At 48.4% G+C, this 16,100-nt stretch overlaps 1 protein-coding gene across 1 annotated transcript; it reads left to right on the top strand.

Annotated features, from left to right (window-relative positions):
• Positions 1-674: 674 nt before the first annotated feature.
• On the top strand, positions 675-6,106 carry AVPR1B (arginine vasopressin receptor 1B). Its single transcript, XM_022593294.2, has 2 exons — positions 675-2,036; positions 5,778-6,106. The coding sequence occupies exons 1-2, from the start codon at positions 1,094-1,096 to the stop codon at positions 6,104-6,106; spliced, it is 1,272 nt and encodes a 423-aa protein (XP_022449002.1). The 5' UTR covers positions 675-1,093.
• Positions 6,107-16,100: the final 9,994 nt, after the last annotated feature.

Here is a 16,100-nt window from a genome sequence, read left to right as displayed (position 1 = left end):
CACATCCTCGCATTTTCTTCCCCCCCTTTATGGCTCCAAGTCTCCACCAGAGTCTGTGGTCGGACGTCACCCCCAAGGGCCGAGGGCTCCGTCTGGGGCCCTGCCTCGCCCACCTGGCCACCCCTGCAGATTTTGGACCCTTCTGGGCTAACGGGGACCCAACAGAGCAGGCAGCCTTGGAGTCCCCACATAGGTGGGTGGCCACCACCCGTCCCCCGGGGTGTGCACCTGTCTTGGTAGACAGTCCGGGGGTTCCAGGTGCGAGCCAAGATGAGGTTATCTGTCTGTCTGAGGGTCCGTGGGTCCCGCCGGCTGGTGAGCGCTTGCTCGCGTCGTCCGCTTCTCTGGCTCCCTGTCCCTGGTCCACCGCCCCCTCTGTCCCTCCTCCAGGACCCTCCCCCGACACCTACCCCCACCCCTCCACCCAGGCTCTCGGTCCTTCCTCCTGTGGGTGTCACTCCGCCCCTCCTCTGCAGGAGCCAACCGGCGCGCCGAGGGGCCGCTGCGCTCGGGCTGCGCTAGAGCATAAAACTCGGTCGGCCGCGCCGCTGCGCTCCAGCTGCCGCTGGTCGCCGCACGCCGGCCGGGGCGCGTGGGCTCGGCTGGGGCTTCCAGGCCGGCGGGCGACACCGATGGCCGGGAGCGCGCCAACAAGCAGGCTTAGGGACATCCGCTTTCCGCTTCCAGAAAAGTTTGGAGAGAGTGGATTTGGGGTGGATTTGGGAGTGGTGCCAGCTCCCCCAGCCTTCTTTCCCTTCCAGAGGCCCCACCGTGCACAGCCTCATCCATTCTTCCTTTCCTGACACCTTGCCTCCCTGGCCCCTCCTTCCCTTGGCTCCTGGGTTCCCCCTCCCCTCTCCGGGGTCAGCATCTTCTCCTTCCTTATCTCATTCTCCATCGTCCTCTCTATCCCCATCTTCTTAACGATTGCCATCCAGTTTCAGCCTTTTCCCTGTCATCCCCAACCTTCTCCTTTTTTCCACCTTAAAACTTCCCCTCCCCGCTCCACCTCATTCAACCAACCTCCCCACTCACAGTCACACTCTCCATCCACCCCTCTCCTTCCTCCCGTCCCTCCCAGCACACTTCCACCATGGATCCTGGGCCACCTTTGATCACCAGCCCCGCCCCCGGGAGCACCCTCTCTGTCCCCAATGCCACCACACCCTGGCTGGGCCGGGATGAGGAGTTGGCCAAGGTGGAGATCGGCGTCCTGGCCACTGTCCTGGTGCTGGCGACAGGGGGCAACCTGACTGTGCTGCTGACAGTGGGACAGGCAGGCCGCAAGCGCTCCCGCATGCACCTGTTTGTGCTGCACCTGGCCCTGACGGACCTGGGTGTGGCGCTCTTCCAGGTGCTGCCCCAGCTGCTGTGGGACATCACCTACCGCTTCCAGGGCCCCGACCCCCTCTGCCGGGCCATCAAGTACCTGCAGGTGCTCAGCATGTTCGCCTCCACCTACATGCTGCTGGCCATGACACTTGACCGCTACCTGGCCGTTTGTCACCCCCTGTGCAGCCTCCAGCAGCCCAGCCTGTCCACCTACCCTCTCATTGCAGCTCCTTGGCTGCTGGCCGCCATCCTCAGCCTCCCTCAAGTCTTCATTTTTTCTTTACGAGAGGTGATCCAGGGCTCTGGAGTGCTGGACTGCTGGGCAGACTTCCGCTTTCCTTGGGGGCCACGGGCCTACATCACCTGGACCACCCTGGCCATCTTCATCCTGCCTGTGGCCATGCTCACGGCCTGCTACAGCCTCATCTGCCATGAAATCTGTAAGAACCTAAAAGTCAAGACCGGGGCCTGGAAGGTAGAAGGAGGGGGTTGGAGGACTTGGAACCAGCCCTCACCTCCTTCTGCCCCAGCTGCAGCCACACGGGGGCTGCCATCCCGGGTCAGCGGCACCAACACCATCTCATGGGCCAAGATCCGAACAGTGAAGATGACCTTCGTCATCGTGCTGGCCTACGTCGCCTGCTGGGCGCCTTTCTTCAGCGTCCAGATGTGGTCTGTGTGGGACGAGAATGCCCCTGATGAAGGCAAGTGTGTGGTCTGGTGAGGGGTGATGTGGGAGCAGGAGGTGGAAAAATGCGGAGAGGAGAGGACAAGAGTATTAGGACAGGGTCACAATGGCTCACAAGGCCACATAGGTAACAAATGAGCAGTTAGGAAAGACGGCGCCTGTCCCATGTGAAAAGGGACAGCTGCAACTCCCCTCCAGCCAAAAGACGCCATGTGAGTATCTTTGGCGTGAATTTCCATCTTTTAAAATTTTGGGAACTAATGTAAACATTTTAAAATACTCTTTGGCCCTAAAAAAATATGACCATTAGTAGATTTGGCCAAGCAACTGGTAGTTTGCTAGATGTTTGAAAGGGATTTTCAAATGATTCCATCCAGGATGGAAATTTGTGGCCCATGAACTACGTCTCTCGGCACTCTTACCCCCTGCAACTAAATATGACGTTGAACTCCTTTACAACAGCCACTTTCAATGAATTAGCCTTGGTGCACAACCCTGAAATTTCAAGTTCAACACTTTTGTCTTGCTAATGAGCAAGCAGAGGCTCAGAGAGGAAACATGACTTGCCCAAGGCCACACAGCAAAGTGAAAAGTAGAACCCAAGCCTGGTGCCTCCTTGTTTTTTCCCTCAATACATCCTCCTGCCCCCCCCCGCACCCCCATAACCCTGGCTCTGAAAGTGATGAGGAGAGGGCCGTTCCTCCTACGTGAAAAACAAAATGGGACTGTGTTCCGGTTGGCACATAGAAGGCCTTGTTCTGGTCATTTTTTGGAGTGAGGTAGATGGCAGCCTCCTAAGTTTTAGACACTGCCAGACGATCAGGCCATTTGGGGGTGAACTTGTCCTCAGGAAGGTAGATGCGGTGTCTGGGCACCCAAAATGTTGGAGAGAGGTATTCAAAGACACCTGTTCCTGCTCCCCTAAGAAGAGTGGGGGACGAGTCTATGAAGAGGGGTGACTGTGTCCTCTGCAGTGCATCACATCTTATGCAAAGCTTGGGGTATATAATGGGTGCAGCATGTGACTGCCCTAGGGAGGCCCTGTACACAGTTTCCTCTGGAAGCTTCCAGAGGGTTCACTGGCCAGCAGACCCTGGCTACCACTTCCTACCAGCTCTTAGGGAGTGGTCCCCCTTCCCTGTGCTTCTGTTTCTGATCTCATTTTGCTCATCCGAGCACACACTTAAGTCAAACGCTTTGCTTTTCTGGAGAGATGAAGTAAAGTGGAAGGCTGTTCATGATGTTAACACAACTCTGTTGGAGAAGTGTGACAGCAATACTGAACTCTTACGGTCCCATCATACCCCTTCTTAACCACCTTTCAGACACCAGTCTGGACCAGAGACTTTATAAATTACCCTTAAAGCAATGAGCGTATTAAGCCCAACCACCTGTAGGGACCTCCCTGCTCTAGTCAAGCACAGAATAGAAGGAAGGAGGGCTTTCTAGTGCCAAGCACATTAGGGCCTTGTGCTACTTCGGGGTGACCTTCTCTACATCTGAGTAACCTGAGACTCAGAGAGGTGAAATAACTGGTCCGAAGTGCCACTGCTTAGTAGGGGATGGAGCCAGGAATCGAATCAAGGTCTTTATGGGCCAAGCTTTAACCGTGGCATGGCTTTCTTCCCAACGATCACAGCTGAGCTGATGTCACCAGGGGTGAGAAGGCCGTTCACCCCCTTTATCAAGGAACCTCCAAGAAGATGGGGATCCTGCCGTTCAGCCGGTGCAGGCTTTCCTGCTCGCCTGCTGTACTCGCTGTCGTCATCAGCCTGTCCCAGAGACCCGTGTATAGAGTGACTGACCGCTTACCAAGAGCCTCACTGAGTATGAAGTAAGGAGCTAAGTATCCCTCAGAAAACTGGAAGCCCTCTGGGACCTTTGAGTCGGGCTGACATTCATTACTTTAGACTTACTTTCCAGTACACCCAGTTTTCCTCCACAGCAAACTAGCCTCCTGGCCGCCTGTCCCTGAGTCTTTGGTGAGAAGCTGCCTGTATCCTTGCCCTTGGCCCTGCCCCCGACTGTCAGCTGAGCTTCCGTCAGAATGAAGTGCAGCGGCTGGCCAGGACTAGTAGTGGATCTGCCCTCGGGGGCTGAGAGGTGAAGCCTCTGCGGACTCCAATGCTCCGGGCCCATCTCCAGCCCCTGCACCGGGCCTGGCTCAGACAGGGCTAAATCAAACAGATGCTTCCCAAGTGAAGAAACTTCTGGAACCCCTAAGTCTCAGGCCGAGTCTAGGCACTACATATATAGGTCGATGGAGCAGACAGGATGAATACCACCCCTCAGCCAAAGCAACTTCCGAAGTCTTCTGCAGCCCCTGGGTATTAAGTTAACTGGGGAGCAGGCCAGAACCCAGACAAGCCTGAAGGAGGCTGTGCTTGTTGCTGAGGATGGTCTCTCCTCCACTTACAGGTGCTCCCTCCTTGCCCTCACTTCTGTGCCCTAGACCTGCCCATCCAGGCCCAGGTGTCTTCAGCTTTCTAACTCTATGATTCAAGCCTTCTCTCAAACATTCTGACCCTGTATCTTCCCTTCTCTTGGGCTATGAGTACCGCACTGGAGAGCATACCCTCAGGAGAGGCGCATGAGGAATCTGTGTATCGGAAGATTTCATGGTGCTTTACAGAGCAGGCGCTTGAGCTTTGCCCTTCAGTTTGTTGGTTGAAATGGTGGCAGGGTGCAGGATTGCTGTTTCGAAGAGGGAAGACCTAGGTTCAAGTCTATGCCATAACCCTTAAGGTTCCTTCCAGCTCTGACATTGTATTTGGTGATTCCACCTCTAAGGTTCCTTCTAGCTTAAGCATTGTGCTCAGTGATTCTACAGCCTCCACTGAAGAGGAGGGTAACTCAGTATGCAACCCATGCCATAACTGTAGCCGTGGTGCATCTAGCAGGAGGATGGGGCCCATCCCAGCAGCTTTCCTGTTGTCATAAGTTTCATTTCATTTTCAGAAAGAGTATTGTATCTGGAAGAAATCTTACTAGGGTCTTTGAACTCTCACATTTTGACTGCCCAGGAGAGAAATTAGCTCCCCCACCCGCCAAGGATGGTGCATTCTTTGGATGTAATTTCTGATGACAGAGAACAAGTACTGGTCTGGAACGGGATGCCTGGATGCCCTGTACCTAGAAGATGCACAGTTGGAGATGACATCATGGGACCTGTAGGACTGTCAGGCTCCACTGATTGCCCTACCAAGTCCCTATCACTGGCCTGGCACAGTTGATACTCACATGCAAAATGACTGAATGACAGAATGACTGGGACTGACCCCTAGGGGTCAAGGAGGACAGAATTCGGAAGGCAATGTGCACCCGTATCTATGACATAAGTGGGGATGGAGGTGTGCCTGAACCTGGCTAGAATCATGGTTATTTTTCCTGAATGTTTTATACAAGTTGCTTCATCCTAGCTCTACATCCATTAGGGGATTCAAGAGCGAGGTTTTGGAACAAAGACAGTGTCTCCTATTTGGGCTGGTCCTGCCCCGGACTATGTTTGCACCTCTAAAGTCAACTCAGAGCAAGCCTCGGATCCTGTCATCACCCTGTAGTACAAAACGAACAAATCAATCAGTGAGGCAAGACTCTGGAGTCAGGAGTCCCAGGTTCATGCCCCAGCTGTATTCCTTTCTAATTATAGAACCCCACGTGAGTCCCAGGTCCTCTCTGGGATTCAATCTCCTTCTCCGATCAGTAGGGACCGGGAATCTCTCCCAGGTCTAAAATTCTTGTGCTTGTCTCTTGGCAGATTCAACCAATGTGTCTTTCACCATCTCCATGCTTTTGGGCAACCTCGGCAGCTGCTGCAACCCCTGGATCTACATGGGCTTCAACGGCCACCTGTGGCCGCGTTCCCTCTGCCGTCTGGCCTGCTGCGGGGGCCCGGGGTCCAGGATGCGCAGGCAGCTCTCCAGAGGCAGCCCATCCAGCCGCTGCGCCATGCTGCTGACCCGCTCCAGTGGCCTGCCCACCCTCAGCCGCAGCCCCAGACTCAGCCAGAGGCCGGGGCCCGAAGACCCACTGAAGGATGAAGAGCAGGTGGACAGGGACACCATCACCAAGACCAGCATCTTTTAGAGAACACTCCCCGGAGTGTGGCGAGGGTCTCTACCCATCTCAGCGCTGGGTGTAAATGCTGGGAGCACAGGGCTGGAGTTAGGGGAGCCCAGTTTGAGGCAGGGCGAGGAGGCCAGAATGGCTGCTCCTCTTGGTTACACAGCTGCTGTCGTTTGCTCCCAACCTCACATGCTGGGAGTCAGGGAGAATCGAACTGTCTGCTTCCCTGATCCTGCCATATTCACAGGGTGTCTGGGAACCACACGGGCGGTAGATGTGGTGCCCCGGATCTGACAGGCCTAGGGCTGTCCTGTCTGGGGGTCCACAGGCAGCAGGGACTCAGAGGCTGGTCTCCTATCTTGTTTGTCTCATCCTAACCTGACTAGCGCATCCCAGTTCAACCAGGAGAGGGAAGGAGTGAAAACCTGTGAGAAGGACCCTGTCTGCATCCTGAGTTTTTGTTTTTTGGGGGGTTTTTTTGGTAGAGAGAGGATTGTTTAATGAAGAAAGTGAATAGGTGTGAGGACTTCGCCTGCTATGCCCACCTGTCTACCAAAGGGAAATGCAGGGTTAGCACAGCACCTGGTAACTGGTAAAAACTCTGCAAACGCTACTTCTCTTCTCCCCACGCACCTCGTTTAGAGTTAGGGTGGGTGACGGGGCAGAGTATTGCATATTCTCAGTGGAATGACCAACGGGGGGTGAGTGTGAGAAGAAAGAGTGAGGAAAGGAGGAGATGAATATGGTCACAATAAAATTCCGAGTGGGAGGAAGCCTCGGAGGCAGCAGGGATTGGTTGCTCTCCCTCCTCCCCTCAGGGGGTCCACATGGCTCCTGCCTCTTGGGGATGCACAGAGGAGACATCCTTTGAGAAAGTGTGACTTAGTCATGGCTCTGGATTTGTTTGAGGCTCCTCAAAGCTTCCACACGAATCACATGCTTGCCGTGATCAAATCAGGAGCCCAGGACTGGAAACTCGGCTCTGCCGTGGGGTATCTGTATGACCTTGGGCAAGTCACCTCCCTCTCTGGGCCTCAGCTCCTCACCTGTAGAACAGAGATGATCTCTAAGGTGTTTCTCAGCTTGAAACTTTCATGACTTTGCAAGACTGGAGAAGCGTTCTCTAAGGACGTTCTAACCAGTAGGCTCTGGAAGAATTGTTGTATTTTCATGACAATGACATTTATGCCCTTTGACTCATTTCTGGTGACTTTGGTTCCTGCCTTGGCCGTACTGTCCATTTTTGCCCTCAGTCCTGTGATGCTGATGCCAAGAGAGCCTGGCAGGTAGAATCTGGGGCTTTGTCCCGCACCTCATTATCCGCAGTGGGATTTATACCATGGGATAACCTCCCCACCATGATTCTGGTTCTACTCAAAGCGATGGTCTTGATGGTGGAAAGACCATCAGCTGACGTCAGGAGAACTGGGTCCTGGTTCTACCACCATGCCACCACCAATGGCCTTGCTCTCTTCATTATGAGGGTCAAATAGGACTGTGCGTGTGTAGGTGGTTTGTAAACTCTTGAACCATACTAAACACATGAGCCCATATTAATGTAGGGATTGCTGATCTAATTAAGAGCTCCTGAGAGCGCTCCAGGGAGCAGTCACTCTCCACCCTCCACTCCTAGGGAAGTTTTGAGGAGTGACTGTGGCTTTGGGGATGCACTTCTTTAAGAGGCCACTTAGCTCTAAGAAGTCTCATTAGGCTTCCTTAAAAGAAAAGAACCTAAGCTGAGTGTTGTGAGTGAACAAAGCACCCCAGCCCTTCAATACTAGAGAAGTGGAGAGCGGGACACAGACCCTAATGAGACCAAGGCTCAAGGTGGATGTGGGAACCCACTGTCTCTCTTCACTGCACCCTGTTGCTAATGTCAGTCCCTGACGTCCAACCACTTCTTCCCTGTCCATCTGTCCTGATGGAGCTGGGCTGAGGAGCCTCCCATGCCAGCGTGAGCTGTTGAAGTTGCTCCTTCCTCTGCTTCCACTTCAGACCACAGTTCCTGACCCTGGTGCCCATCGTAGGTACTAAGTAAATCTTTGCTCATCACGATGACTGGGAGGTACAAGGGATACCGGCCTTGTACCCCCAAACCTGGGTTTGAGTCCTGATCTCACCTCTTTTCTACCTGTTTGAACTTGGGCAAGTTATCCAATCTCTCTGAGCAACAGGCACCTCATTTGTTAAATAGAAATAACAATGCCCGTCTTGTTGGGAGGGCGCGAATGTGAGGCTGTAGACTGTGCAACACTCTACTGACGTTAGAGAAGATAGTGGCCTGGCCCGGGATTGCATCCAATGGGTGACTTCCAGGGCACTGGGCCCAGGAGACTCTACAGTAGGGAGGCGAGAAGAGACCTGGAATCAAGATTGACTAGAGCCCCTTCCATGCCTACTCTGTGCCTTCTCTAGCAAAGAGTAGCACATAATCCCACTATTATATTTCCAGCTTTGCATCGCATGAGGGCGGATTTACTTGTGGTGGTGGTTTGGGGCCCTCCCTCTTCCTCCCATGGAAAGGCTGCAGTTGACCTTTTCTGGAAAGCTAGTGCTGTCCTATGATGAGGCCAATGGGGAACAGCTGGACACTGGGCTGGGGGCTTTAGGAGCCTATTCTAGGAGGCTCCTGAAGGAGATGGCAGGATCCTGTCTGGATCTATGAATGATGGCGTTTGCCGTCCCTGTAGGAAGCTCTCACAGGCATTCAGAGCCAGCACCAGGGCCTCGGATAGGGTCCAGGGAGGTGGGCCTTGTGGGAAGCAAGAAGGATGTCCCGTGCTCTCTGGGTCATCCTCATTTCTGACAGCTCACCCCAGGAAAAACTGAGCGATACTGTCCCTGGGCTGAGCAATTTTGTAAAATGTTTATGCCGTCCTGCGGACTCTGTGAAATACAGTACTTCAGTCCCGTGGAACCCATGTGGGAGCAGGGGTCTGGGGGTGGGCAGGGCAGAAGATGGCGGGAGGAGGTTAATCGCTTGACTGTGGGCATTTCTCAGAATGGCTTTTTATGTTGTTTGGTACAGGCCAGTAATTTTACAGATGGCTCTGTGTTTTGTATGTAAATAGGTATTTTATCTCTCGAGGGGCTATAGCCTCAGCCTAGGCCACAGCAACTCACTCCTGGGTCCAGAACCCAGACGTGGTTGAAATTGACCAATACAACTACTTAATAACCAGGAGATTTCTGGGCATCTTTGTTTCCTGTGGGCAATGACAATGGGATATGTAAGCTAAAATACAACTGTGATCTCCTTGAACGGGGCAGGACCAAGGGCAAGGTTGAGGGGCGGGGAGCCACCTCCTTGGTACCCCTACATTCACTTAAGAGGGAAAAGGAGACAAGAGTGACCTGGGATTTGCCCTGGGGCCACACGGTGGCAGTGTGGAGCTGAAAGTGTGTCTGAAACAGTAATGACCCACAGGGACCTGCTGGGAAAGTCACACGGGTCTTCCAGTTCTTATGCCATACTACCTTTCCTTCAAGTTCTAGAGTCTTGATCTCTCATTTGACCAGCTCTGTTGAGATACTTGGACGTGCAGTTCTTTTCGTCTAAGTTTATGGAGGATGTATTTGGCAAGGAGGGGCAAAGAACAAGAGGTTTCTTCTGCAGGATAAGGGCCTGATATAGAAATTCCTTCCTGAAAGGGTGAGTGTATGAGAGAGCTAGGGGACCTCAATGATGAAATTATAATGTGTTTAGTTTAGAGGCCAGGGGCTTGGGTAAGAAGGCCTCTTGAGACCCCTCTGGACCAGGAAGACTGTCCTGATCTGAGAGCGAATATCCCACTGGTGTTGAGCATAAAATACCTCCTCACCCTGTGGGTCTTGCTGGCCAATAAGTTAGTGTCCCTCATGGAATTCTGCTTCAGTTCTATGGTGAGCATTGGGTGCTTGCTCCTTTAGAATAAAAATTCATGGAAGACAGGTCACATTTACTCTAGTCTACTGTGTATTCCCAGTTCATCACTGGCATGTAATCTACTTTCTACTGGTTGCCAGTAGCAAATCAGTTTATCGGTACCTAGGTATAAGATAGGTTTGGAGAGATTTTATCCAGTCCTTATCCACAGAGGAGCCCAGAGTGGGGCAGCATGATTCTTCCCTGGAGGTTCTGATGACATACAACATGGGAGAGAGTGATTTCATTGTACCAGAAGCTGTGCTCCTCCGATGGTGACTACTCGTACAGGCAACCATTTATACAGATTTAGGCAGCTAACCCTTTAAGCTCACAGAGGTATCACAAACAAAAGGCCGTTTTATTTCTAGTAACATGGCTAGCAATGAGGGTCAGGTCATATTGTTAGCTGGCCCCAGTCATCAGCTTATGGGCCCAAGCTCCTTAGGATGTGAAAGCAGTCCTCCTCTTCACTTATCAGGTCATCTAAGTCATCTGCACCACTGATGGTCAGTCAAACCTCTGTAAGTCACTTGGAGTCACACTTTCAACTCTATTCTTAAACAGCAGTTGCCAAGAATACCTTCCCCCTATAAGCAACTGGGGTGAGTGCTGATGTTAACCTCTATGATATACTTATCTGCCATGAACGTCATACTTTTGAAGCCAATCATAGCAGAAGTTCACTATTGACCTTAATCAGGTGGTCAGTGGCATTCTTGTCTCTGTTTTCTCTGACATCAACACCCTGCTCCCAAGTATCATCACTGCTTCTGAGTTCAGTTCAGGTCAGTCCCTGGAGAATTTATTGAGTGCCTCCATTGCGTCAGGCCTGCTCCCTTTCCTTCTGCCTCTTCTCCTATCCATCAATGGTCCATCCTTCTTCCTAAACTGAGGTCAGAAACCACCTCTCTCTGAGATGTTTCTTTCTGTGCTCAAAGTTTTTTTTTTTTTTTGCGGTACGCGGGCGTCTCACTGTTGTGGCCTCTCCCGTTGCAGAGCACAGGCTCCGGAAGCGCAGGCTCATCGGCCATGGCTCACGGGCCCAGCTGCTCCGCGGCATGTGGGATCTTCCCGGACTGGGGCACAAACCCGCATCCCCTGCATCGGCAGGCAGACTCCCAACCACTGCGCCACCAAGGAAGCCCTGAGATGTTTCTTTCTGATCAGGCCCACCTGATCTTAACATTCTTATACCCAATCTACTTAAACATTGATGAGCTCTGGTTTCATTGCTCTGTGTTAATTCTCCCTTGTCACATGTTGTTTTGTACGTGTTCTTGCCTGTCCCCACAACTAGGTCATACATGCCTTGACCCTATCCACATGCTCAAGTCTTATTTTTGTGTTTGATCCTCCTAACTCCCAGGGCCTATCCAGAATTCTGCAGAAAGCAGGTGCTCTGTCCATGCTACTGCAGGTGTCCCCTCTCCTGGTGTGGGAACTGTCTCAGCAGTATCTCTGCCCAGTCTCTCTTGGGTGTGCTGTAACTTCTCTGAATCTCTTCAGCACACTCTTGAATTCTCTCTTTTTTTTTTCTTTTAAAAAGAGATAAATAAAAAGTAGAGTTTTATTTCTGTTTGCAAAGACGGGGTCATTGTTGTTGACTTTGGTAGTGGTTAGTCTTCATTCTGCCTCTCTAATCAGTAGAATCTCTTTTTCCCCATTAAGAAAAGCTTCAACAAAACTGATAAACCTTTAGCCAGACTTGTAAAGAAAAAAGAGAGAGAAGGCCCAAATAAATAAAATCAGAGATGAAAAAAGAAGTTATAAACGACACCACAGCAATATAAAGTATCAAAAGAGATTACTACAACTATATGCTAATAAAATGGACAACCTAGAAGAAATGGACAAATTCCTAGAGATGTACACTCTCCCATGACTGAATCAAGAAGAAATAGAAAATATGAACAGACCAATCACCAGTATGAAATTGAATCAGTAATTTAAAAAACTCCTAACAAACAAAAGTCCAGGACCAGACATCTTCACAGGTGAATTCTACTAAACATTTAGAGAAGAATTAACGCTTAGCCTTCTCAAATTATTCGCAGAGAAAGGAATGCTTCCAAACTCATGCTACAAGGCCAGGCACACTCTGATACCAAAACAGACAAAGATATCACAAAAGAAGTAAATTACAGGCCAATATCACCAATGGACATAGATGAAAAACTCCTCAATAAAATGCTAGCAAACCTAATCTAACAATACATTAGAAAGATCACACATCATGGTCAAGTGAAATTTATTTCAGGGATGCAAGGATTTTTCAATATCCACAAATCAATCAATGTGATACACCACATTAATGAATTGAAGAATAAAAGTCATTTGATCATCTCAATAGATATAGAAAAGGCTTTTGACAAAATTTAACATTCCTTTATGACAAAAATTCTCAACAAAGTGGTTATAGAAGGAACATACCTCAACATAATAAAGACCATACATGACAAGCCCACAGCAACATCATGCTCAATGCTGAAAAGCTGAAAGCATTTCCTCTAAGATCAGAAACAGGACAAGGATGCCCACTCTCAACACTTCTAACCAACATAGTATTGGAAGTCCTAGACACAGCAATTAGACCAGAAAAAGAAATAAAAGGAATCCAAATTGGAAAGGAAGAAGTAAAACTGTCACTGTTTGCAGATGACATGATACTACACATGGAAAATCTTAAAGATGCCACCAAAAAACTACTGGAGCTCATCAATGAATTTGGAAAAGTTGCAGGATACAAAATTAGTATGCAGAAATTGGTTGCATTTCTATACACTAACAACAAACTATCAGAAAGAAAGATTAAGAAAATAATCCCATTTACAATTGCATCAAAAAGAATAAAATATCTAGAAATAAATATAACTAAGGACGTAAAAGACCTGTACTTGGAAAACTATAAGACACTAATGAAAGAAACTGAAGATGACACAAACAGGTGGAAAAATATACTGTGCTCATAGATTGAAAGAAATAATATTGTTAGGGACTTCACTGGGGGCACAGTGGTTAAGAATCCGCCTGCCAATACAGGGGACACGAGTTCGAGCCCTGGTCCGGGAAGACCCCACGTGCCACGGAGCAACTAAGCCTGTGCGCCACAACTACTGAAGCCCGTGCACCTAGAGCCCATGCTCCGCAACAAGAGAAGCCACCGCAGTGAGAAGTCTGTGCACTGCAACAAAGAGTAGCCCCTGCTTGCTGCAACTAGAGAAAGCCTGCATGCAGTAACAAAGACCCAACGCAGCCAAAAATTAAATAAATAAATTTATTTTTTTAAAAAAAGAAATAATATTGTTAAAATGACCATACTACCCAAGACCATCTACAGACTCAGTGCCATCTCTATCAAAATACCAATGGCATTTTTCACAGAGCTAGAACAAATAATTCTAAAATTTGTATGGAAACACAAAAGACTCTGAAGAGCCAAAACAATCTTGAGAAAGAAGAACAAACCTGGAAGTATCACACTCCCTGATTTCAAACTATAATACAAAGCTACAGTAATCAAAACAGTGTGGTATTTTCACAAAAGCAGACACAAGGATCAATGGAAAAGAATAGAACAGCGGTGCCCAACCCTTTTGACACCAGGGACCAGTTTCATGGAAGACAATTTTTCCATGGACAGGGGTGGGAGGATGGTTCAGGCAGTAATGCGAGCAATGAGGGCAATGTTTGAGGCAGTAATATGAGCAATGGTTTAGATGGTAATGCAAGTGATGGTTCAGGTGGTAATGTGAGCAATGGGGAGCAGCAGGTGAAGCTTCCTCGCTCACCCACTGCTCACCTCCTGCTGTGTGGCCCGGTTCCTAACAGGCCACAGACTGGTACGAGTCTGCCGTACCAGTCTGCAGCCCGGGGGTTGGGGACCCCTGGAATAGAGAGTCCAGAAATGAACCCACACTTATATGAAGTGTGGGTTAGCCTATGACAAAAAATGCAAGAATATAAAATGGGGAAAGGAAAGCCTCTTCAATAAATGTAGCACAGCTACATGCACAAGAATCACACTGGACTACTTTCTCACACCAGGCACAAAAATAAATCCCAAGTGGACTAAAGTCTTAAATGCAAGGCCTGAAACCATAAAACTTCTAGAAGAAAACATAGGAAGTACACATTTTGACATTGGTCTTAGTAACATTTTTCTTGGATATGTCACCTCAGGCAAGGGGAAAAAAAGCAAAAGTAAACAATTGGGACTATGTCAAACTAAAAAGGTTTTGTACCATGAAGGAAACTATCAATGAAAAGACTGTCTACTGAATGGGAGAAGAAATTTGCAAATGATATATCCAGTAAGGGAGATATATGGATATCTCCCTTACTGGATATATCATTTACAATATATATGCATGTATGTATGTATACATGTATATATGTATATATATAGCCACTTCTTCTTTATTCATCTATTGATGGGCTCTTAAGTTGCTTTCATATCTTGGCTACTGCAAATAATGTTGCCATGAACATAGGAGTGTGTATATCTTTTTCTGCCATAAAAAGAATGAAATCTTGCAGTTTGCAACAACATGGATGGACCTAGAGGGTATTCTGCTAAGTGAAGTAAGTCAGACAAAGAAAGACAAATACTGTATGATTTCACTTATACGTGGAATCTAAAAAACAAAACAAATGATCAAACATAACAAAACATAAACAGAGTAATAGATGCAGAGAACAAACACATCGTTGCCAGAAGAGAAGGGGTGAGGGGAGGGGAGAAATAAGTGAGGGAGATTGAGATACAAACTTCCAGTTGCAAAATAAATGAGTTGCAGGTGTGAAATGTACAGTGTGGGGAATAATACATAATATCTTTGTATGGTGACAGAGGGTGATTAGACTGGGTGATCATTTTGAAAGTATAGAAATATCAAATCACTATGTTGTGTAACAGGAAATAACATAGTGCATAGGTCAATTATACTACAAAAACAAACCAAAAAACTCATAGAAAAAGAGATCAGATTTTTGGTATCAGAGGTGGGAGTTGTGGGAGGGGAATTGGATAAAGGCAGTCAAAAGGTACAGACTTTCAGTTACAAGATAGTAAGTACTAGGGATGCAAAGTACTATGTGATAAATCTATCACACACTGCTGTATGTTCTATGTGAAAGTTGTTAAGAGAGTAAAGAGTTCACAAGGGAAAACATTTTTTTCTATTTCTTTAATTTTGTATCTATACAAGACGATGGATGCGCCCTGAACTTATTGTGGTAATCATTTCTTGACGTATGTAAGTCAAATCATTGTGCTGTACACCTTAAACTTATACAGTGCTGTATGTCAATTATATCTCAGTAAAACTGGAAGAATAAAAAGAAGAAAAGCTTTCTAAGGAGATGTCCTGGTCCCTACGGCTCCATAAAAAGTACCATAGACTGGGTGGCTTATAAACAACAGATACTTATTTTTCATAGTTTTGGAGGGTGCCAGCATGATTGGTGAGTGTCCTCTTCTGGGTTGCAGACTTCTCATTGTATCCTCACATGATGGAAGGCGCTAGGGAGCTCTGTGGATTTCTAAGAGCACTAATCTCATTCAGGAGGTTGCCACCCTCATGATCGAACAACCTCCCAAAGGCCCCATCTCCCAATACTATTACCTTGGATTAGGATTTCAGCATATAACTTTGTCGGGGGACACAAGTGTTCAAACAATAGTAGGAGAGGAACAACAGTGGTAGCTAAAAGGTGTAGGGACATGTGTCAAAAGTTTCCAGCCCCAGAAACTCAAAACCATCTCTTCAGGTCATCTTGGGGAAGAGGAACCTGGGAAGATGAAAGCTGCCCCGCTCCTCCCCCCCACCCCCCTCAGTGCCAGGACTAGAAAGGTCATTTATAGCCAGCAGATGGCGCACAGTTAATGAATGGTCCCTAGACCTGAATGCCACTTATCTGGGGTTTGAATTTGGCTAGGAATATTTCTAGGGTTTCCTTTTTTTTTTTTTTTTTTAGCATTTTTTTGGAGTATAATTGCTTTACAATGGTGTGTTAGTTTCTGCTTTATAATAGGGTTTCCATTTTTGAGATGTTTGCTTAGTTATTGTGAGCAATTTTTTTTTTTCATTTCGTGTCTTAATTAGCTGC

The sequence above is a fragment of the Delphinapterus leucas genome, chromosome 1 (assembly GCF_059928025.1).
Source record: "Delphinapterus leucas isolate spDelLeu-1000000601 "Yukka" chromosome 1, BTC_Dleu_Yukka2, whole genome shotgun sequence".
NCBI lineage: Eukaryota > Metazoa > Chordata > Mammalia > Artiodactyla > Monodontidae > Delphinapterus > Delphinapterus leucas.
Note: the sequence above shows the minus strand (reverse complement) of the source record. Positions and strands in the feature narration are given on the sequence as shown.